This window comes from Podarcis filfolensis, assembly GCF_964270895.1.
Source record: "Podarcis filfolensis genome assembly, chromosome: 1".
Lineage (NCBI taxonomy): Eukaryota > Metazoa > Chordata > Lepidosauria > Squamata > Lacertidae > Podarcis > Podarcis filfolensis.
Window position 1 is genome coordinate 44,255,698 of NC_139604.1, and position 23,747 is coordinate 44,279,444.

General features: G+C 41.9%; 1 protein-coding gene across 6 annotated transcripts in view; it reads left to right on the forward strand.

Annotated features, from left to right (window-relative positions):
• SLC12A8 (solute carrier family 12 member 8) overlaps window positions 1–23,747 on the forward strand; it is a 65,619-nt gene that overhangs the window by 12,806 nt on the left and 29,066 nt on the right. For all 6 annotated transcript variants that reach the window (XR_014541403.1, XM_083584988.1, XM_083584986.1 and 3 more), the window contains 2 exons: window positions 2,202–2,393; window positions 5,331–5,562. Coding sequence is in view for 5 of the 6 variants with exons in the window: in XM_083584988.1 (XP_083441114.1) it covers window positions 2,202–2,393; window positions 5,331–5,562 (424 nt within the window). In the remaining variant the exon portion in view is untranslated. The remainder of the gene's footprint in view (window positions 1–2,201; window positions 2,394–5,330; window positions 5,563–23,747) is intronic.

A 23,747-nucleotide genomic window follows, 5' to 3' on the forward strand; every position in this document is an offset into this window, starting at 1 on the left:
TGACACTCACAACAACCCTGGCATATTACATTAGATCGGGAGACAGGGACATGCCCACAGCCATTTAGTGAGTTACACGGTTGAGTATGGATTTGAGGCTGGTTCCAAGATCAGCATTCTAGCCCCTATATCACTCTCGGTTTTGCTTAAGCTTGCCTGTGAAATTTCAGCTGCTTATAGCTTCTCCCATAGAGGTTGTGCAATGTCACACATCTTTCTCTTCTCTTTGACGATTACTCGTAGCCGAGTTAGATTGTCTTCCATTAATATGGTCTTCACGGTGTGTCTGTAAGTGACTGTGGAGGCCAATTCTACATCCGCACATCCTTCCACAGTGGGGACATAGGTTTCCTGGCGGGAGTTGATCATGGTGAGCATTTGCCAAACGTGCCTTCCTCTCAGCTCACTTCTCCCTTTTGTCCTGAGTTTGTGCTTCTTCAAAGTCCATGACGCTTTTGGTAGAACTATTCTCCAACTGGGATACGGGTGGCGCTGTGGTCTAAACCACTGAGCCTCTTGGGCTTGCCGATCAGAAGGTCGGCAGTTCGAATCCCCGCGACAAGGTGAGCTCCCGTTGCTCGGTCCCAGCTCCTGTTAACCTAGCAGTTCAAAAGAACGCCAAAAAATGCAGGTAGATAAATAGGTACCGCTCCGGCGGGAAGGTAAACAGCGTTTCCGTGTGCTGCTCTGGTTTTGCCAGAAGCGGCTTAGTCATGCTGGCCACATGACCCGGAAAAACTGTCTGCGGACAAACGCCAGCTCCCTCAGCCTGTAAAGCGAGATGAGCGCTGCAACCCCAGAGTTGTCTGCGATTAGACTTAACTGTCATGGGTCCTTTACCTTTTTACCTTTATCCTCCAATTGGAACGCTCACAGGCCAGTGTTTCCCAGTTGTTGGTGTTTATACCACTTTTTAAAGATTTGCCTTGAGGGAGTCTTTTGTTTGTCCACCGGCATTACCCATGGACCTGTAGAAGCCTCCTGCTACCTTTTGCACCTTCTGTTCTCCTTGCACCATCACAAACTTACTAGTAGTGATTATCTGATCTGAGGGCCCATTCATTCATTTCTCTTCAAAACTAGAAATTGGATGCTGCTGTTTCCTCAGAATCTTATTTCCTATCTCTCCCCGCCTGCTCCTCTAACTAGCTTGATATGTATCCAGAATGTTGTAGCCTACATGAAGTGCAGTTTCAGTTTGGAATCCTGCTGGTTTTGATGGCAGTTGCATCAGACCAAGGGGAACTGGAGCCAGGACTCAGCATGCAGACATCTGCTAGCATACAAGCCTCCCTACACAGCTATATTTTTTCTAAAAGGAAAGCATTGTTCTAGCTTTGCATCAGTTGTTAAGCAAAATAAACAAAACAAAAGCACTATCAGTTTTGTGTATACTAAATATCTTCAAACTAGCCAGGACAGTGGGTGCTATTTGGAAATGCAGATGGCACAAGCATAACCTAACATGTTCTGCACAAAGCAATAATTAGTAAGCAAGAGAACCTAAAAGCCACTGCCCTTCCTTGAGAAGTCATAGCAGGAAGGAACACAATGCCTGTGGGATAAGAGCAGCACACAGAGTGCTTTGAAGATGGCACGAAGGAAGCAAAATGCTAGAGTTTGTTCACAATGGGGATCTCTAAAGCTCAGAAGAAAGGCTTAAGAGGTCACTTTTTTATTTAGCATCTGCATGCTGATAACATTTGAAGGCCTTCTGACTGGGTTCATATGCTAAAAGCTGTGAAAACAGAAGAATATAAGGCCTGGCTTCTGCTTTCTGTAAAGAGATGCATTAGAAATCCCCTTAATGTAGTAGTCCTGTCAGTTGTTATTTTATACGCATGTTTTTGTGAAAGATATGAGCACTGTTAGCCCACCTCAGAGCCTTGTGGTACCTTGTATTTCTTAGAAAATCATGTACAGCATACCAGTCCTCCTACGTTGCTTTTTTTAGACATTGGAGTGATTTGCAGTAGAGTTGAGTTCAAGTGTTAAGTTTTAAGAAACCACATACCTTCTTCCTACTGCTTTCATGTAAACTTCCTAACGTTTTAACAGTGGTAAGCAAGACACTTTGGCTTAGATGAAGCACAGATGCATTGCATTCTTTTGTAGCAAGGAAAACAAAGGTAAGTGTGTGCCTTGAAATCTATGCATCTCTTCTTTTAAGTTTCAACCTTTTCTTTTTCCTCCCATTTCAGGGAAACACTGGTATTTTAATGGGCATGTTTTTGGTGTCCATTGTCATCCTGGTGGCCTTAGTAACGGTCTTGTCTGGCATTGGGGTTTGTGAACGCTGCAGCATTGGAAGTGGAGGAGTCTACTCAATGATTTCTACTGTCCTTGGAGGTCAAGTTGGGGGGACCATTGGCCTCCTCTATATTTTTGGTCAGGTAGGAATGCAACTTCTTGTTAAATAACTTATTTCGTGTGTGTGTGTCTCCAGTCACCTTTCCTTTTCTTTGCTTGAGGCAATGATATACAAACCCCATAGTTTATATTATGCTACTGAAGAAGATTTTTTAAATATTCAGTAGAAATTGTGCAATTGCAAAAATTATGAAAACTCTGTTATGTATCTGTTATGTTATGAATAGATTTGTAATTGCCTGTATTGGAACAGAAACGTGGCTAATGCTAGATCAAAGTTCTACACTGGGAATGCTTTTTAACGTAAGTCCAAGTCCTGGGTGCCATTTGCTGTGCTGGAGAGCTAAACAAACACCTCAAAGGGAAATGTGGCTCCCAAGATTCGGGGGCTGCTGGGGAGGAATTTAGGTGGCTTAACATTTATTTCTTATTACTGCCGCACAGCGGATGAGTGTACTACATTTGTTACTTGCTTGTGAGGTATTTTAAGAGCTTAGAACCAAATTTAGGCCAGGAGCGCTTTGGAATTACCCAAGTATGACATTGATACCCAAGACAGCTGAAAATCAGTATAAAATAAATAAATCAAAACCACTTTGTGACTCCAATCAAACTGCCTTGACCAGCTATATAAAGAAATGATTTTGTGTCATGATTATATGATTATAAAAATCATTCTTATTTTAATACATTTGTGAGGCCTCCACAATAATGTTTAATAATTACATACTATTATATCATTCCTTCATTTATACTTGTCATTGTGTTTTAGGTTGCCTTTCCCACTTATTCACACTCTTACAGTTTCTGTTTAAGAAGTACTTGACCAGCTTGCTACAAGCTTTTAAGATCTTTGGAATTATCCAGTTTGGCACTTGTGATTTGTTAGTTTTAGTTCAGCAAAAGCCTCTGGGCAAGGAACCAGCTCAAGGAACATGGTGCCTATGAACTATATTCCCTCAAAGTAGACATCGTTTTGAAGTAGAGATTCCTAAGGTGATGGCAATTTGTCTGTAGCTTGAGTCTTTTGACAGAAAAGTTCCATCCTGGCCTCGTTCACTGAACTCATTCACTATATGACAGCAGTTATTATTTCTAGCTTTTAGAAGGTCCAAGTATAGCTATTCAAATTGGATGACAGGTCAAACAAACCATAGATAACTTTAACCACGCTTTGTTGGTATGGATGATGGACAAGCTGTGGTTAAGGAAAAACCAAACTCCTCCCTGTAGCTGTACCAGAGGAGGAGAGAGATTAGGGAGTGGAGGAGGAGGCAAGCTTAGTGCTCACTGTGACTTGTTCTGACTTATTCATATCATGCAATCTTTAGTTTAGGGAAACCTCCCCCATCTTGGTGCCCTCTAGATTGTTTTGGACTACGTCTCCCATCATTTCCAGTCAGCAGAGCCCAATGATCAGGGACAATGAGAGCTGTAGTCCAAAACATCTGGAGGGGGCATGTTGGGAGAAGGCTGACTTTGGGTGATATTTGAATGAGGTCACTGAATGATAACTATAAAAAATGAGCCAATGTAATAAATAGGTACTTATTTTGGTTGGTATACAGCAGGCATAGGCAAACTTGGCCCTCCAGATGTTTTGGGACTACAACCCCCATCATCCCTAGCTAACAGGACCAGTGGTCAGGGATGATGGGAGTTGTAGTCCCAAAACATCTGGAGGGCCGAGTTTGCCAATAATAATAATAATAATAATAATAATAATAATAATAATAATAATTTATTATTTATACCCCGCCCATCTGTCTGGGCAGCTTCCAACAGAATATTAAAGTACAATAGTCTGTCAAACATTCAAAGCTTCCCTAAACAGGGCTGCCTTCAGATGTCTTCTAAAAGTCTGGTAGTATGCCTGGTATAGGTCAGGAAGCTAGAGAGGAACTTTATTGCCTCTCTCAAAAAGAGCAGAACAGTAAAAGGAAACTCCACTCAGATACAACTAAATCCAATGCCATCCAGTAACAAAATTATGTAACAATATATTTACACAGTATTTCAGGGCTGGCCCAATAGATGGTTGTGCCTGAGGCGGACCACAAAATGTGCCTGCCCCATCAGCAAGGGAAGAAGCAAGGAGTGGAAACAAGGGCAAGGAAACAAATCAGTATTACCCTACGGTTGAAGACTGGTGTAGAGCCCAGGAGACCCCAGAGGGCAGTCCCGCCATTTCATCGCTAGGGTTGGAAGGAGACCAGCAGCGCCTCCTATTTGCTGAGAGGCCACTGCCCCACCCACCTGTCAAATTCGGCATGGGAGGATCTGGCCTGTGGACCCAAAAAGGTTCCAAACCCCTGTTGAAGATAACTCCCTTTCTTTGCAACTTCTTCCCCAATGTGGTTTCACTAGGCTTGTTCTGTTCTTGCTTCCTGGAAATTAGTGGAAATGTTTTTATTCCAGCAGATATTAGAAGATTGAGTCAGGTGGCTGCCTTAACTGGACCGGGCCATTTTCTATCTGCCATTATGCTGCTAAATACAGTGGTGCCTCGGGTTACATACGCTTCAGGTTACATACGCTTCAGGTTACAGACTCCGCTAACCCAGAAATAGTGCTTCAGGTTAAGAACTTTGCTTCAGGATGAGAACAGAAATCGTGCTCCAGCGGCGTGGCGGCAGCAGGAGGCCCCATTAGCTAAAGTGGTGCTTCAGGTTAAGAACAGTTTCAGGTTAAGAACGGACCTCCGGAACGAATTAAGTACTTAACCCGAGGTACCACTGTACCACATTGTTTTTTAAATAACTGTAAGCTATATATTTTATTATTATTTATTTACAGAGTTTGTTTTATACTCATTTTATTGTTTGTTTGTTTTCCTGACATTTTAAGCTGCCACAAGGGTCCACTTGCAGGCCAAGTAAAAGAAATAAAATCTTCTGCATCCTCCAGTTTATATGGCTTGTAACATACTAAGCAGTTTCGTAACTGGAAGTATTTTTCAGTGTGTTGCAGGTGCTATGTACATTACTGGATTTTCTGAAAGTATCTCTGAACTCCTGGGCTTCAGTAACATTTGGGCCATAAGGGGCATCTCACTTGCTGTGCTGCTGGGTTTGCTTGGAATTAACCTTGCCGGTGTGAAATGGATAATCCGTCTCCAGCTGCTGCTTCTCTTCCTACTGGCTGTTTCCACGCTGGATTTTGTCATTGGATCTTTCACACACCTAGATCCAGGTAAATTTGGTATTGTTTATTTATCTACTTACCTATTGGACATGCAGTGGTACCTTGGTTCTTGAATGTAATCTGTTCCAAAAGTCCTTTCGACATCTGAAATGTTTGAAAACCAAGGTGCAGCTTCCGATTGGCACAGGCGCCCCGGAAACAATAGCCAACAGCTGCATCGGATGTTCAGTTTCTGAAAAACGTTTGAAAACTGGAACACTTACTTCCGGTTTTCGAACATTTTTTGGAAGCCGGAAAACTCTTACTTCCGGGTTTTTGGCATTCAGGAGCCAAAATGTTCGAGTACCAAGGCGTTTGAAAACCAAGGTTCCACTGTACAGTGATACCTCGGGTTACATATGCTTTGGGTTACATACACTTCAGGTTACATACGCTTCAGGTTACAGACTCCACTAACCCAGAAATATTACCTCAGGTTAAGAACTTTGCTTCAGGATGAGAACAGAAATTGTGCAGCGGTGGTGCAGCGGCAGCGAGAGGCCCCATTAGCTAAAGTGGTGCTTCAGGTTAAGAACAGTTTCACGTTATCAACGGACCTCCAGAACGAATTAAGTTCTTAACCTGAAGTACCACTGTATTTATTACCCACCCTTGACCAAAGGTTCTAGGGTGTGCTCCATCATAATAAAAATCAGTTAAAGTATGATACATAAATAATGGCTCACTAAAAGAACAGTACAACCAGTAAAATCATGAACAGAGGATGAACCGTGATCAAATGTTTCCAAAATTTGTGTGGAAAACGGTGCACTTTTGCATGTCTTCTTAATTTCTCTGAAGTTGCAGCTAGATGCACAAGAGGCAGGCTGGGGGTCAGAAAATGGGAGCCACTGTATCAAGAAGTCCCTCACATGCTGTCATACAGCTGCATCCCTGAGGGACCATTTTCCTTAATGGCTTAGAACTTTCCACCACCATGAGGAGACCTCAAGCAACGGGCTTCTTTTTCCAGTTGCTAGGCCCCTTACAGCTGTTTGAGGGAGTTCCATGGAATTCTATGTCTATCAGTTGCTGTCTCCATGAGTTTCGTATTTCTACCTAAAAACTCCTTATGTTTAAAGATCTTCACCTCTTTGCTACTTCAAAAGCATTTTGACTTGCATAGATCTATTGCCTGACCAATCCCATAAAACTACCCAAGATAGCTAATGTAGCTAGTATTGCTCAACATGTTGATTATAGTATCCTATTAAGAACTGGAGAGCCTTCCCATTTGTGCAGTTGAAGTTTGTTTTTATTTTACCATGAAATTGGCTACATAAAGCGAAGTAGAATAATACTTAATCACCGTTACATCTTTTAAAGAAATGCATGCTGTGAACGATGGCACAAATAAGAATTTTTAGTGTGATTTGTTCTTCATCACGCTGTTAAATTTAAGTACATAAAATTATATGTAGTTGCACAACTAAACAGAAGGTGTCACTTTAGATTCATTTTTTGTTATCCCGCTGCTTTCTTTCTTTCTTTCTTTCTTTCTTTCTTTCTTTCTTTCTTTCTTTCTTTGGAGTTGCTTTTATTTGTAAAATCTACATTGAAGTTAAAGGTTGGAGACTAGCACAGGAAAACGATTCACTTTGCAAAGGTCCTAACATTTTTGCAGTCGTGTTTAATGAGTCCAAATTATAAGAACAGGTGTGAGTTTTGCAGTTACCTGACAGTTTGGTGAAAGGCTGCTGGGGTTGGTGATTGCTGAAGCTCTGATTCTGCACATATTTTCGGTAAGCCTTATTGTACACAGTTGGACTTAGGTGAAATATAAATGTAATCATAAATAAATAAACTTTTATATCCTCAAAGGAGCAAAATACATAGTTCCCCTCCTCTCTGAGTAATCATCACAAGTTAAAATAGTATCTGAACATGTTCACAGCACCTGGCCTTTTGTACTAAATGAATCGTCATTTCTCACACATCTCAGATTAGGGTTAGGGTTTCTGATAGGAAAGAGACTCATTTCTTGGTCAAAATGTCAGCATGTGCTGCTGAGGTATGAGATGGAAGAATTAGCATGTTATGCATGGCACGCAAAATAATAAAATATCTCACTTGTTCTACTTTTTCAGAAATGTAGCTCTCTGTAGTTTCCAGTGCTTTTTTTGTATGCGAGTCCCTCCCTCCTTTTAATTACTCATATAAACTTTTCTTGGAATGTCTTGCATTACTGCAGATGTCCTCTGTGTGGTATCTGAGCTTTGAATAAACTGGGTATTAAAAATATTGTGCTCAGAATGTGTGTTTGAAAAGTGGCAGCATTCTTAAGAAGTGTGTGTGTGTGTGTGTGTGTGTGTGTGTGTGTAAGGGTGGATATGCATTCCCCTCTGAGCCTCATGAATTTCAAAGGCACTTAATAAATCGACATAGATTTTTTTAAAGAGTTCTTTTCTAACAAAGACAAATGGTCAATAAATGCTAAAAATAACAGTAGCTACTGCAGCTGTACAAGAGGTTGCTATCTAGCCTCAATACTATTTGCATGTAGCATCTTCCCCCCCCCCAATAATTATTCTGAGCTTTTAACACATTATTAGTAGTTTGCTGCTGTCGTACTTTAAGCAAGTCCATATGGAAACGTCTCCCAAAGCTTTGATGTGATTTAGAATGTAATAAGATAATTGAGAATTTTATATAGGGATCTAATGGGAATGATAATCAACGTGAGGATACAAAACAATGGAATCTGATACTGAAAATGGGTGTGTTCTAACCATGCAAATTTTAGTTAAGTGATACAGCACATCTACAAAATCATTTGTTTTGCTGCATCGTGTTCTCTCCACTTGTAACTAGAACATTTAATTTACAAGTATCAGCCTCCATAGGAAATACTAATAAGTATTAACTATACTGCTCTTTAAAATATAAAACCAATGCTAATTAGGCTTTTAAAAGAGTCCTTCACAGAAGGACAAAACATATTTTAACGCATATTAGACTTACTCATCACAATCATCTTACTTTAAAAGATCCCCCCCCCTTTAAACTCTCTAGGGGGGAAAAACCTCACATCCAGACTTGTGTACACCCTCCTTTTGGTTCTCAAATGAATTCTACTACGTGATTATGCTTGGGTGGAGTTTCCTTGCTGTATCACTCCCATTTCCTCAACTCCACACACACACACACATACACACCAATATTATCCCAGTGTTCAGTCACTTCCTTCCCCTTGTTGCTTTTATTTTTAGAATTTCAAGGCAGAGACACATTTTTACATTTAGAGGGTTTTCTCAGATGGGGTTCCCATCTTCCTGTATAAGTTCTTCCCTAAAATAATCTCTCTATATTGTATAATCCTGGAAGTAAAGAACTCCTGTTTGATTTTGTTTCTAGGTCACATTAAAACAGCTGCATCTTTTCCACAGAGCGTAAAGTTCTGGTGTCTTTGTGGGTCTTTCTGGACAGTATATTTCATTTCACCCCCATTCCCCCAGGATTGTCATTTGGAAGAGGAGATCAGTAGCAGACCTCAAATGTATGCATTTTCTCCTCTTCTTCCTTGAATAAGAGGAGAAATGAGTAATTGACCAGGGAGATATTAGACCCTACGAGATTAAACTTTCTAAAGAGTGAGCTTTGTCTCCAAGGATTTTGGGGGTAGGGGATTGAATGTAGTAATTCTCAGTTCAGTCACTTTTCCTTCCAGTGGGGTCAGGATGGGAGCTTGAGGCCATTTCATAGTCACCATCCTAAGTGGGAAAATATTGTCTGAACAAGTAGATTTTGGTAGATAGCTAGCTGATAAACATTAGCTTGTTAAATGTGAAATGGCATACATTTTTCTTAGTGTCTGTGCAGTTGTCTTGAGGAGATCTCTGTTGCTATTGAAGGGCACACATATTAGCAGCTTTTTACATTATTTTATCCCTAAGGATGTTCTGGTTTTGCAGAACTGGGAGTGGTACAATGGGATGATTCCTGAAAATGAATCAGAAGGCCTTGCATTTCTGTCCAATTCACAGGGAGGAGTAGGCAATGCCAATCACGTGAATCCCAGAGTTCTTCAAGTGGAAGATATGACCTACAACAATTGCCACCAGCAGCAAAAACATAACCCATGAACAAACTCAGACTTACAAAACAATCTTAACCCCTTATCTGTGCAGGTGATGGTAGGGTTAGGAGTAGTGGAGGCATATTTCCACTAGGTTCTGCTGGTGAGTGGGTCTCCACCACCACAGCTCCCCCCTTTGCCTACCAACAGCATGGACTATTGACTGGATATTGGTTATGGTGTTCCCACTGGCTGTAGCCTCAAAAAAGGAGTGGCAGTTGGGTAGAGATGGGCTGGCCATGGGTCTGCTACAACCTAAGCCAGCGAGTGGCCTGATCTGCGCCTTTCTACTGCAACAGCCTGCAGCTCACACAGCAAAAATTTCGTAGAATCACCTCCCCGAGCTTTTCTAACCTTTCATGTTGGTGACACACTTTGTAGACATGCATCATTTCACGACACAGTAATTCAGTTTTACTGGCAAACTGGAGGTTAAATTAACCCCTTTCCTGCCCCGGAAGGAGCGAGGGGAGGATTTGCAGGCACACCTACACACTGCAGCCAACACACTAACGTGTCACAACACACGGTTTGGAAAGCTCTTCCCCTCCCCCTCTTTGCCCTGGCTGTCATGAACAGTAGGGTTTCAAACGTGGTGGTCTATTCAGCCCCCCTGTTCCCTAGCCGTGAGATAGGATTGCTCCCTAGATGCCCTTCTGGAACATATCAGTGCAAATATATGTAGGGCATTCATTTTAATGGTGCTCAGATTCAGCTGTTTGGAGGTTATGCTTGAAAAGGAAGACAGATAAAAAGAGGGGAAACTTCAGAGGAGAACAATCATAGCTTAATTTGAGACAGAGTTCCTCACAATCCTAGGCACATGTGAAAAAGTGGATTTTTCTGAGGTTAAAAAAACTTTTAGGAGAAAGTGCAAGCTGACAGAAAGGGACCAGATGCAAAGAAGCCAGATCTCTTCTTCCTAGAAGAGAGAACTCTGATCAAAGCAACCTTCTTTGTGCCTGGATACAAGCTGCACATTCTCCTTTCTACCAAATTGGACACAACTATTTGTATCTGTTCATCGTAAGCCAGGAGTTGAGAACAGTGGCTCCAAGTCCAGTCATACCCAGCCCACATAGCCCATGGGAATTGTAGGGCAGAAATATCTGAAGGGCCACAGAGTTTCCCACCAATGTATTAGATACTCATTTTTTAAGGAAAAGCATGTGGTTTCCTTCCCCCGTAATTCTTTTGCTTCCCAACACCTGAAAGCCAGAGCTAGATCTAACTTCTCCATTCTGAGATAGGTTGTACGAGAATCTGTATTGCATTATACGCTAAGGAAGGGGTGGGGAACCTATGTCAGGCAAAGAGTCACATTCCAGTGGCCATTTGCCCAGTGGTGGGCAGGACCAGGAGCAACATTGGATGGAGCAAGCAATGTAAATTCACTCACGCGACCCTCTTCATCTTCCATCTAAGCAAGCAAAAAACATTGGCAAATACATTCTATCCAGGCAAAAACAGTCGAGAAGGATGCAGATCTGGGCCTGTAAGCAGGGGCAGCCAGGTGAGGCGAGGCCATTTACTTCAGGTGGTGGATCTGACCTCCCCACCCCTGCCGGTGTGCTGCTTCCAGGCCTACCAGGGCTTCACCAATGCCACCAGCACAGCCCTGTTGCCCTTGGTGCTGTGCTGCATTGTGACTGGTGTTGTGGTGGCAGGTACAGTTGTGGTGATGGGGCTGGCAGGCGGCATATGTGGTGGTGGCAGGACATTTTCCCTACAGTGACACAACGTCTCTGGTTGGCCCTGGGGTAAGGCATGTGGTCTGTGGAGTTATGTGCTAGAGTAGGCACATAGGTCACTTAGTCGCAGTCTCCCTCACTCTGGTGAGATGAATTGTATTTCTATTTAAGTTATATACCGTATTTTTCGCTCTATAACATGCACCCGACCATAACACGCACATAGTTTTTAGAGGAGGAAAACAAGAAAAAAATATTCTAAACGAAACAGTGGATGTATGATTTTTGTGGTTCATGCTGTGGCCACAGACATGTGATCTGACGGTGAGTTTGGGGTAGCCCAATGCAAAAATCCTGAGGATCCATGTGGATCCATGCTTTGTAACCACGTTTTTGCACCACTGCGGCCCCAGGCAACGTGATTTTTTGGTGCAAGCTGTAGCCATGGACATGCTATGTGATCTGATGGTGAATTTGGGGTGACCCAGTGCAAAAATCCTGAGGATCCATGTGGATCCGTGCTTTGTAACCAGGCTCTCTGTCCCTCTCTTCTCCCCACTCAGTGGCTCTTCTCCCGCTTTGCTGTTTCAAAGCGAGCAAAGCGAGCCACGGAGGAGGGAAGGAAGGGGAACCATGGATCCTCTGCTCACGACTGCAGCAGATCCCCCCGCCATCCGTAGGCATTCGCTCCATAACACGCACAGACATTTCCCCTTACTTTCTAGGAGGAAAAAAGTGAGTGTTATGGAGCAAAAAATACGGTAATTTAAACATTAGCATCCGTAGAAAGCCTCACATGCAAACTTATGCAAATCATTTTATCCTCTCTCCTTTTCTTTTGCAATGGGAACCCCTGCTTTGAAAACCCAAACCCTTTGCTGTGGGAAATGGGAGTGGGCAGAAGACTAGATTTCTTTTCCATCTTATATTAGTGTGCTTGCATCATGCGAGATAAAAGCCTAGTGGGATATGTAGTATTCTTTCATATTCACACTTTGGGAAGGTGAAAGGGTTCCAATTCCCACTGGGTTATAGGGGACTAATTGCTAAATTTCAAGCAGCTTGGCATTTCTAATTAGGACATGTGCACATACCCAAAAGGAAGCGTGTTCTTTAAACCAAGTACAGAGCCAAGCCCAAAAAATCCTGTAGGCAGCCCTGCAATTCATTTTCAAGGACTCTTAGTAAAGTGCCAAAATAGAAATAAAGAAGTTAAGAGTCCTTCCTAATGATATTCCCTCGTTTTCATTATCCTAGCATTTCTCTGTAATTCTTTTGGGCTGTGATTCCTTCCAAGCAACACTCTACACAGAGGCATCCATTTTCCCGTTTTGTCAATTGTTTTTAGGAATCCTATTAAAACAAAGCTATGTAAGGATGTAAATGAAAAAATGTAGGTGGCTTTTTTATTCCTTCTGGACAAAATCTGTTAATAATTTCCAACATTTTGTTGTTGCTGCGTATTCTTTTGTTTCACAAGGAAGATTTAAGAAGAAACTGATGTTGCAGGCATTTTGTTTTTAAGCAGAAAAGTTTCTCTTTGTGTTTCTTGCTAGGACTTTTAATTGGATATTTATATATCTGATAAAGTTAGGACAGGAACATCTGGCTTGTTTTATGTTTCGTGATTATACCAAATTGGTAACCATTTGCCATACATGGTAATGCTAAAGATGCTATTTTTATCTTATCCCCTTTTTCTTTGTACTGGATAAAGTTGAGAATCAGCAAACATCATTAACAAAGGAATCTAGGCAAGTGGATGCTCAGAAGCACTAGTGCAGATGGTGAATGTAATTTGGTAAATTTATAACCTTGCACAAGCCAAAACAACAATAAGTAAGCAAACAAACCCATTCAGATATTCCTTCACACTTTCATCTGGTTTTTTCTGTTCTGCTGCAGTTGGTTTACTTAGCATGCCCATCTTCTGTTTCCTTGTTCACTGATGCAGAAATATATGTAATTTTCAATGTCTTTCACAGTGCAGGATATACGTGCGTGTCTCAGCCATCAACAGATATTTACAAATCAATTTCCTTGCCTGTGTGTTCCTTTTCAAAATTAATGAATTTCTAGAGGGGTAGCCCTATTAGTCTTGTGCTGCAAAAGTTATTGAAGTAGCTAATGGCTACTGTTGTGGCAATCCAAACCATGTCTACTCAAAATATAGTTCCATTGAATTCAGTAGGGCTTATTCCCAGGTAGGTGTGTGGGGTTTTAGGGAAGGGGTAGTACCTTTGATGGGGGACACATTGTGCACCTTCTGGGGGTAGTTTGTCCAACTTTGGCCCCACCGTCACTCAACTCTCACCTGTAGCTCCTAGAAGCTGTCAGCATGTGACAATGGCCACACCCCAGAAACGGCTTCGACTAGCTTGCTGAACCAGGTGAGGGTAGCTTATGGGTTTCAAAACCTTGGTGAGTTAGGCATTTCCCCTGCATGTGATGGCAAGCTCTGGCAGATTGAGTGGACGAGACCAATAGTAGGTCGAACGGTCAAGAAGGTGGTTTCTGCATGTGCTGTAGAGGGAAGTGAGGGTCAGATGGGGCTTGTCAACCTGGGAAGGTAGCCCATCTAGGAGAAGGAAAACTCTGGTCCTGAACCTATACTGCCTTGCGGGATATCTTTGGCAGAAGAAAAGTAAACCCTACACAAATCCAGAGTGGAGTTCCTAAGAAGGTTGGATGGTGCCTTGTACACTTCCTTCCAGCAACTCCTGCAGCCAAGCTGGTGCCAAACATATTGCTCTGCTTTCCTTTGGACCACATCAGTGAGGCTGAGAGTGGAGTGTTGTCATCTGGGCAGCCCAGGACACTGCCTAGGTTTGTGTCTCAGGGAGGTCACTTTGGTGCTGCCAATGCAGAAATTTGACTTCACCGCCAGAGGCGTACTCCATTGTCTCTCGAGACAGCTGGATGCCAACAACAGTTCCCAAGTAAATGTGTTTAAGATTGCAGGTTTGCTATGATTTTGCAGTTCAGTACAAACAAAATCATTTCGCATTTCCCCCACTCAGGCGCCAACAAAGGAAGCACTCTGTTTTTATCATGCAACAAATCCTGTGGGCACCTTAAACATTTTACCAAGCACTATCCTGCACACATTGCAATATCAGTTATGTAAGCACTTTCTGTAATGCAGCATTTTATTTCATAAATTCATATTTCATGCTGAAAATGGCTGTGTGTGCACATCTGCTGAAACATAACATACAAGTTAATTTATATTTTAAATGTTTGTAGCAAACGTTATTTTGAAAACGTCAGACTTTTAACTGAGGGGCACAGATAAAGTCAGCAGGTATAAAAAGAGATCAGTTCTTTCCAAGTGAAAAGAACAATAATGAATGTTGCATTCCATTGATTTTTAAAATTCTCAATAGGAAGCAGGTTAATGCTGCAATCGTTTCCCTAGGTGCTTTTAAGTTCTACATCAAATTCATCTGCCAGTCACTTGCACTTCTCTAGTGTGATAAAGATCTTTCTAGCTTCCCTGTATTGTTTCATTATTCCCAGCGAGATTGTGTTGCCTATGCCTGCTGTAGTTCGGCCTGAAATTGAAATGAACCCAAGGAATTTTTCATGTACAAATACAAGTGCATTCCCATCACTTTCTTCCCCAAGTCTTCCACCTAGACACAGTTGTTCTATGTAAGACATATCTATGGTTTTGTGCACTTAAACAGAGAATTTCAGGGAAGTGTTAGCCTTCACAATATCTTGCCTTAAAATTTGGCCACATAATTTGATTAACTTGATCTGTATTCTTGCAGGTGTGTGTGTGTGTGTGTGTGTGTGTGTGTGTGTATAAAATCTCACACCCTGCCACTCTTACAAAGTATGCCAGACACGTGTAAGTGAGGGAGGGCAGTGGACATAATACTGTATACATTTACTGTACAAACTACTAACATGAAGAGTCCAAGTTTAAGGCAACTTCATGTATTCATGTGAGATACAAGCTTTTAACGAGGTGAAAGGATCTATAAAGCACAAACAGTAACAAATCATAATGTGCCTTCCTTGTGCAAATACAATGTCATTTTGGGCAGCTTGACACATCATTCTAAATGGCAATATGGTCCCCTTCCAGTTCTGTGACTCTTAGCTGCATTATTTCATGAATGCATTATTTTGCTGTGTTGTTGTTGTGGGTTATTTAACCACCTTACATTATAATTTACCATGGGGTTATTTTTTGTACCAATTTTTGTTAATGACATCATTAATACTTGTTTACTGGAAAGAGAAGAAGGGTGTGTGTGTGTGTTTAATAGTATATAGGTCACTTAAATTTTTTCTGTGTTTCGGGGATTCAGCAGAGATAATGCATAGTCTTAAGTATGGACACCCCAGCACCTGATGTTGAGAGGCAGTGGGGCACTTAGTAGCAAAAAGAAACACTAATGCCAATTGGAAATTAAGGTTTTCTTCCATTAAGGATTTCTGCAAAGAAAGAAATGTTAACAGGATGTCTGCTGAGCTGGGGTGGAACACCAGATGACACCCACACCCACACCCTGGGGGTGGGGGAAGCTACATGCTTTAAAATATTTCTTTAACATTTCAGGATATAAACAGTTCAACACAGTTTTGAAAGAGAATGCATAGGGACATTGTATGCGACATATATGTAAAATATATACTGTATTTTTCCATCTATAAGACGCCCCCCGTGTATAAGACGCCCCCTATTTTGGGGGACTCAGATTTAAGAAAATGGGGGGGGGAGAGAGATGGCCCAGAGTATAAGAAGCCCCCTAATTTTTGACATTATTTTTTTAGGGGAAAAACCTAGTCTTATACACGGAAAAATACGGTATGGAGAAAGATGTTGATGTGCAACAAATCACACACACTGCCCAGGCATTGCCCTCCCGATTTGAAATACATCTGGAAATTGGCATTGAATTCCTGAGCTGCAAAACTACTGAACAAAAACAGCAGCATAAATCCCATGCAGCTACTGATCAAGGTAGACACCATGGGTGAACTAAGTAGGAGACTGCTAATGCGGTCTTTTATTTATTTATTTTTTTAAAACAACCCACCCTGCTTGCTTCCACCCACATTTTTCCAATTATAGCGCATTGAATTGATGTGACATCACTCTTGACCATAGGCCAGTCTATTCAACAGTCTGGCGAAGAAATTTATTAACTGGTTACCTGCCAATTGTCTGGAGTCCGGATTGCAGTGCAGACGTATTTCTTTCTTTTTAATGATAACATTGTTAGGGGGCCTTACATTGACAAGCCCACAGAGGCCTGCAGGATCTCTGAAGTAGATATTCCAGAGCCAGATCATGGCTAAAATAAAAGATTTACTAATGGGTAAATCTACTTTAGAGGCAGAAGGGATGGGAGGAACGTTTAACTGTTTCAGTTTACCAACACCAGTACATACAAACACTTCTCTCTTTGGCAGACAGAACACTAATACGTAGCTATCTATCACTTTGTACTTTGTTTTAGTTTTCTCATTTAAAATCCAAAGAACAAAGGTGGTAGTAGTCAGTGTGGTTGGGCCAGTGGCCCACACATGGGTGTAGCCAGGATTTTTGTTGGGGGGGGCAGGACTTTTGTTAGGGGGAGCAGAACCAACATGATTGGTCAGTTAAGTATTTCTATTGTTTCATTGATCTGGGGAGGCAGCTGCCCCTCCCTGCCCCCCCTTGGCTATGCCCATGGGCAGACAACTGACCTGGTCAGCTGCATTATTGCTGCTTACCCAGAGGTAGAGAGAGGAGCGAGGTGCCAGTGAGATTGGCTCATCGGGAGCTTCCTCTGGTGTGTTTGCACCCTGCTAACTACTCCATCACCTTCTCCCTCCCCTCCACGTCATGGTCAGCAGCAGTGATGCAACTGACCCGAGGTCAGGTGACTCCTGCTGCCTAACCAAGCCAATACTCCATAATGGGTATTACAATCTCTGCAAAGTTTCATCAGCTATGAGTAGCATTGGCTGAGGAAAATTAAACTTTGCAAGCGTTGAGCTCCTGGATCAAAACACACTCCCCTTTGATTTAAGATTAGCACTGCAGTCCCAAGCACACAAGTGAGGCTGTTGAATACAATGGGACTTGCTTCCCAGGAAACAGGCATAGAGTTGCCCTGCATAAAATGTGAAGTCTGCTTCACTGTTAATGTGTGAGGCTTTACCCCGTTTTTGTTGTTTTAGCTGTTGTTAAATTTGTGCTAGAATGTTAATTGAATGGATAAATACATTAAAATGCCTGATTCAGTATGGTGTATGGGAGGCAGGATGTCTCAATTTTCATTCTGAACATGTCCTGGCTGATGCACTAGGGCCTATAACTCCATGGTAGAACACATACTTTTTCATGCAGCATTTCCCAGATTCACTCCCTGCTCTCTGGATGAAAAATAATACTGGAGTAGGCCATGGATAGATGTTATTCTGCCCTCCTACAATTTCTATCATTCCCGATCGTTGGCCATTCTGACTGTGGCGGATGGCAGTTGTGCAGTAGAGATACAGCACTGCTTTCTCCTGGACCTGGCTGCGCTAAGCAAGATGGACCAGTATTTGATCTCAGTGTATGGCCTCCTTGTATATTCATATGACAAAAGCTGTAGCTGTCTAGGCCAATGGAGTCATTTCAAAGGCTTACAAAATTAATTCTCCCATTCTTTGCCTCAACCAAGAATTGCATTAAGCACCACTCATATTTACATGGCCAAAATAAGATTTGGGCCAACCCAGCTTGCATATCAGTTTCGTGCTCTGCCATATAACAATAATTATATGGTAAGTATGCAACAGGTTAGCAGTTTGATTCTAAAAGAGTGCGGGTAGTTGTTTCCACTTGTGTTTTGGTTCTCTACTTGCACCACTGTTGCCACTTTTCCCAAAAGCTTTTAGTTGCCTCTAGCACCTATGCTTCACTTCTAGTCATTATCGTGATCTATATTACTCTTAGGTAAGCACATATAGGATTGTAACCTTTATAGTTTCGATTGCCCAAACAATTTAGAAGTTCTTTTCCAAGCATAGCTTCCATCAGTTGCTTGTATAACTTTTTCTGCTGTGTGTTTTTAATTCCACCTCTTCCTTCAGTTTGTAAATCATTCTTCAGAAATAGGATCGCGGACATACGTTAGGTGATAATCGCAAAAGGCACCTGTTTACTTTATCGCATAATAAGATAGGACTTGAAAGACTTGACGTGAGAGTCTGGTGGAAAGAAATACCTCTTTGAACAACTTGGGAAGTGCTAAGGATGTAGTGAGATAGCAATGGCTGTTAGGGGAAAAGATACTTTAAAACTGAGAAAAACAACAGGAATCTATTTTGATAGACTTGTTTTCTCTCTGACGTTGGTCATAGGATGGGAGTTGGTCAATAAAGTGGGCTGGGCAGACGGTATCTTAAAGTTCCATTCCCTGTTCTCGAGCTTTTACCATTTCCATCACGATAATAAAATGGCATTATTCTCTATCATCATTAAGCTTTGTTTTCTTTCATTTTAATTAATCTTTTATCTGTACATTTAAGAACTTTTCCATCTGGACTAGCCCACAGTTAGCTTTGAAAAGGTTTTGTCACCATCCACAGTGTTTCTCCTGAGCTTTTTTTTCCTTTTTCTTTTGCAAAACCAACTTGCTTTTCTGTCTTTCCCTTTTTTTTCTACTCTAAATTCAGCATTCTATAACCCATATTTTTTCAAACAAAATGTCAGCTAAGCTCTCTTTGCATAGATTCTTTGTCTTACACAGGTTGATAAAAAAACAAACCAAGGGGCCATATACACCAGAGGATCACCATTTCTTAAAGATATGGCTCTGCATTCTATAAACAAGTCCCATCAGTGCAAAGATTTCTGAGACAAGTGTACCTCACCAGGGAAGGCATCCCACAAATGGGGAAACTGCCAGTAAGAAGGCCTCCACCCAATGGTGGTAGCATCACCTAGAGGGCCCCCTCTGTTGATCCTAAGGCACAATAACACCAGGTCTGATGGCGTATTGATTGGGTGGGTTGGTTAGTGGTAAGTTGCCTTGGGTCACTTTGAGCAAGATAAAGCAACTAACAAGTCTAATAAATAATAATATAGCTGCTGTCGCACGTCAGCAGATGTGCCTTCAGAGCAGACTTTCCCCTGCATCTGCTCAATATTGGCTAGCTAAATAATGCCATTGTGTTTAGAATTCCAGCCCTCCAGCCCTCACCTTACCAGTGAGAGAAGGACTGCAATGTCATCACTAGATATTACCTCAGAGTTGTGGAGAAGAGACACCAGGTTGCAGCTGCATATGCCACGTAACATCTGATTTGGCCCTAAGATGCTTCAACTATCAGGAGAGGCAAGGAATATAAACATTTCAAATAAATAAAAAGTGCTAATCCACCCCAAATTCAGCACCATTAAATTGCTGGACTCTTTAACCTATGCAAATAATGCAAGACCACATTGTGCTATTTATTGCTTATTTGTCATAATTTGTTATGTTTCTGCTTGTCTTGAGGAAGACAGAAGTCCTGCTTGCTAGGCACTGGGGAAACCATTTATTCTCCCTTATGGTTTGTAAGATTTCATCAGGTATTTTACACATGCTTTCAAGCCCTATGGGCTAGTAGCATGTGCTTGTTTTTTTTTAAATGAATGCTGAGATTCTCAGATTGCCCCAATCTGTGTCCTGTTCTATTTTCTTTATTCGTGTGGTATAATCATAGAAATTGCCAAATATACATAGCACTGCCTGTTCTGAATTATACAGATGCAGGTGCAGAATTGATGTGGTTTCTCCCTTGACTTGAGTTTGTGTACAGACATGATCTTCCCTTGGAATTGTGGGCATAAAAATATTTGCGTGCTGTAGCTAGAGATGAGTCACCCCTGGGGGTCCTGCAGTAATGTAGCTGCCTGCATGTTAAAAGAAGTCCCCTTTGTCTCTCTGCACATGAATAATGCAGCGTGACCTAAATAGCAAACTGTTCCCACTTCACTTGCATTGACAGCAGCTGGGGCAACAGGTGGAGTGCATTCTTCTATCTCCCCTACAGGGTAGCTTTCAGGAGAGGGTTAACATGGGGGGACCCTGAGCAGCTGGCCACTGATAGCAAATTGTATTGTACAGTGGCTTTAAATGGGAAGGTTTGGGAGATCAGCTCAGAATCAGCAAACAGTGACTTGGAAGGAACAAACAGTCAGTGCTTCTGAAGGGTGGTGATTTCCTTTTGGGTAAACACGTCATTAATCTGAGGGAGCACATTCTTTTCCATCAAAAGATAAGGAGGCCAAATAGCCTTTCTCAGGGCTGGGCCTCAGTTAGATTGTTTTTACCCCTTCAACCACAGCCCTGTGTAAGCTCTCTTAAGGAGGCTTTGCTTTGCTTGTCATGTGGAATCCAGAATTGGTTGTGATTGAGTGTTTGACAGTGTTGCTGTAGTCTAGAAGACGTAGAAAGGGAAGATAGAAAGCAAGATTCTTAACTAAGCATTCCTTCCTCCCAACAAGGCCTCAACTAAAAATCTCCCTTTTTGCTATTCTTTCTACATCTGTGGTAACATTGCCAACCAGCCACTCATTGATAATTCTGAATGTTCTATCCTCAAAATAAATGAATTATACTTTGTGCTGGATTTGTTCTGAAGTCTACAACCTTTGTTTCTTGTGGACATCTTTCTTTGTTTAATGTAGTACATCCTGGATTGCACAATGGTCTGGACTAGACGAGCTCTGAGACCTTTTCAACACCTGTGATACTAGTCTAGTACCTTGAGACCTTCTGTGCAAATCTCCCCTGCAGATGTGTGTTCATGAGCTTAGCCCATTATTCGTGTTTTAGGGATAGAAGGGTACTTAAAAGAAGAACCGCATTTTAAGTAAAAAAACTAGGGTGCTGATACTAGACTGACTTTATCACTTATCTAGTGCAAGCTCCCATAGACCTGCAGCAGGACTGGCATCATACCAACTGAACATGCTGAAAACTTTGTCTTGATGTCATAGACTGGCTGGATGCAAAGGAATGATAGGAGGCACCAACTGGAGAACCCCCAGAGGGAAGAAGGTTCAGAGCCAGAGGATTGGTGGTTGGATGACAAGTGGTCAGAGGGAGAAGAGGGAGCAGACTGGGAGGGGAAGTGTCAGAAGCAGAATAAGTGGCAGGGATTAGTGAACAGGAAAAGGCTGTGGCAGAGCACAGTTCAGACTCCAAGGCAGAAGCAGAAGCCAGGGAGTCTCTGCCTCCTGCTGCAACCAGCTTCCCACTCCCCTGTTCTCCTAGAACATGCAGAGAAATGAAGTGAGCAGAACAGAGGGGGGTTGTGCGTACACACAGCCTGAGACTGCGTGGGAAAGACCCTGGTGGGCACTGGGAAGGTGGAGAACTTCAGTCCTTGCAACTGCTTCATTGGGGCAAGACGTCTAAGAAAGAGTTGCTGAGACCACTAGGCCAGAGCTGTGGTTTGTTTCCTTGAATAAAGAGTTAGTGTCACTGGCCTCTGGTGATTTATTGTTTTGTGCTGTGACTCCAGCCCTGACAGATAATCTCCCCCCACCCACCATGGCTGTAGTGACGTTTTGTTTTCATTTGCTACATAGAGCTTCCACAAATCAGGAAGAAAATTGCATTACTAAGGCTCTTTGTATCTCTTCATACAATATTTTTGTCACTCTTTGATTGATTATAGATAATACTTTTTCAAGCCTTAGACCTGTCGGAGTGTGGTCCTGCTTCTCATAACAGCCATAATAGGATAAATACCTTAGCAGCATCTAGCTGGCCACTGCTGGGTACAGGATGTTGACTTTCATAATGATTGTTAGATCTTAGTTTGATCCGACGAGATATATTCAGCCCAGGCACTGAGATCCAGCACCAAGAGCCTTCTAGTTATTTTATGTGTTCAACTCAATGATATAACTGATATGTGGTAGTTGGTCTGGGAAGCTGCCTCAGAAATATTGCGAAGATGTCAAAAATTCATTTGCAATTCATCTTATCTTGTGCCTGATAAGCAAGAATGAATTATTTTGTTCCTGTATATATAAAGATGTAGGAATCAAGTGTTTCCAATAAATTGCACCACTTTCCCCAAGGAAATAGGTCGACCCATTATCAAAGAGGCTGCAGATTATTCAGCCAGCTATTTACACGGTAATTCTATTAAAAAGTGTTTAGTTAGGAGAAAACTGTATGAAATGAATCAGACTTGCTTCATAATGGATTTTATTTCCAAATGTGCTAGGATCAGAGCCCTAAAGATTCCTAACCATTTGCTGCAATGTATATTTAGTGCTAAAATAGGATCAGGTTTCTCTGAAAGAAGTCTTTGTACGTCCTGTCCGATACATTTGCTAGGTATGCATTTGTGCTGTATATGCATTTATCTTTTGGGGGAAAATATGCTTAGTCATAATTTAGTTTGAGCCCAGAGTCAGCAGAGGTTAGATTTGGTACATTTCTTTAAAGATCCATGGGGCTAAAACTTTGGACATCCTGAAAAGGAGGCCAAATTGTTAGCCACTTACTAACTGGGTGGGAGAAAAAATGCTGGTTGGATTTTCTGTCTTGGGTGCTGTAATACCTTCAACCATTATGAAGAATCAGCACTAAAGTAAGAATTAAAAAAACTGAGCTTTCTTCTGAATAAATATAGGCTTCCTTTCCCTCATCTCTGGGCAGTTATATCAAGTTGCACAAGTGGTGCTGGTGGGCTCATTGGGTGAATCCTTTGCTTTCTATACTAAAGACAACCAACCTCTCAACTACGTTAAATCCCATTGAGCAAATACTATCTTTCCTGACCTTTCAACATCATTTTAAATAGCATTTTATGGTTACCCACCCTGGGACCATTGGTTGAAGGGCAGGTAATAAATTAACAGCAAGAACAATAATATATTGAGTATTGATGTCTTCTCTCATCATACTACAGTGGTACCTCGGGTTAAGTACTTAATTCATTCCGGAGGTCCGTACTTAACCTGAAACTGTTCTTAACCTGAAGCACCACTTTAGCTAATGGGGCCTCTTGCTGCTGCCACGTCACCGGAGCATGATTTCTGTTCTCAACCTGAAGCAAAGTTCTTAACCTGAAGCACTATTTCTGGGTTAGCGGAGTCTGTAACCTGAAGCGTATGTAACCCGAGGTACCACTGTATCTATATACAAGAAATAATGCATAGAGAGAATGTTTGTAGAGAATGTGTTCTTTTCGCATCTTAGAGGCACCTTTCCTTGCAGTGACACGAGGGGGGGACCTATTCAATGCCCAGTTTAACTGAGTTTTCCCTTATTCCAGCATCTTTTAGTCTTGAGCTAGGTCTCCAGAATGATGATAGAAGGTCCTACTTTTAAAAACCTGCTTTATTTGAACACCCAAAACTCCCCACCACTCCCCCAAATTGCAAGCACTGTATAGTTCAGTGATCATCATCATCATCGGCTATTTTC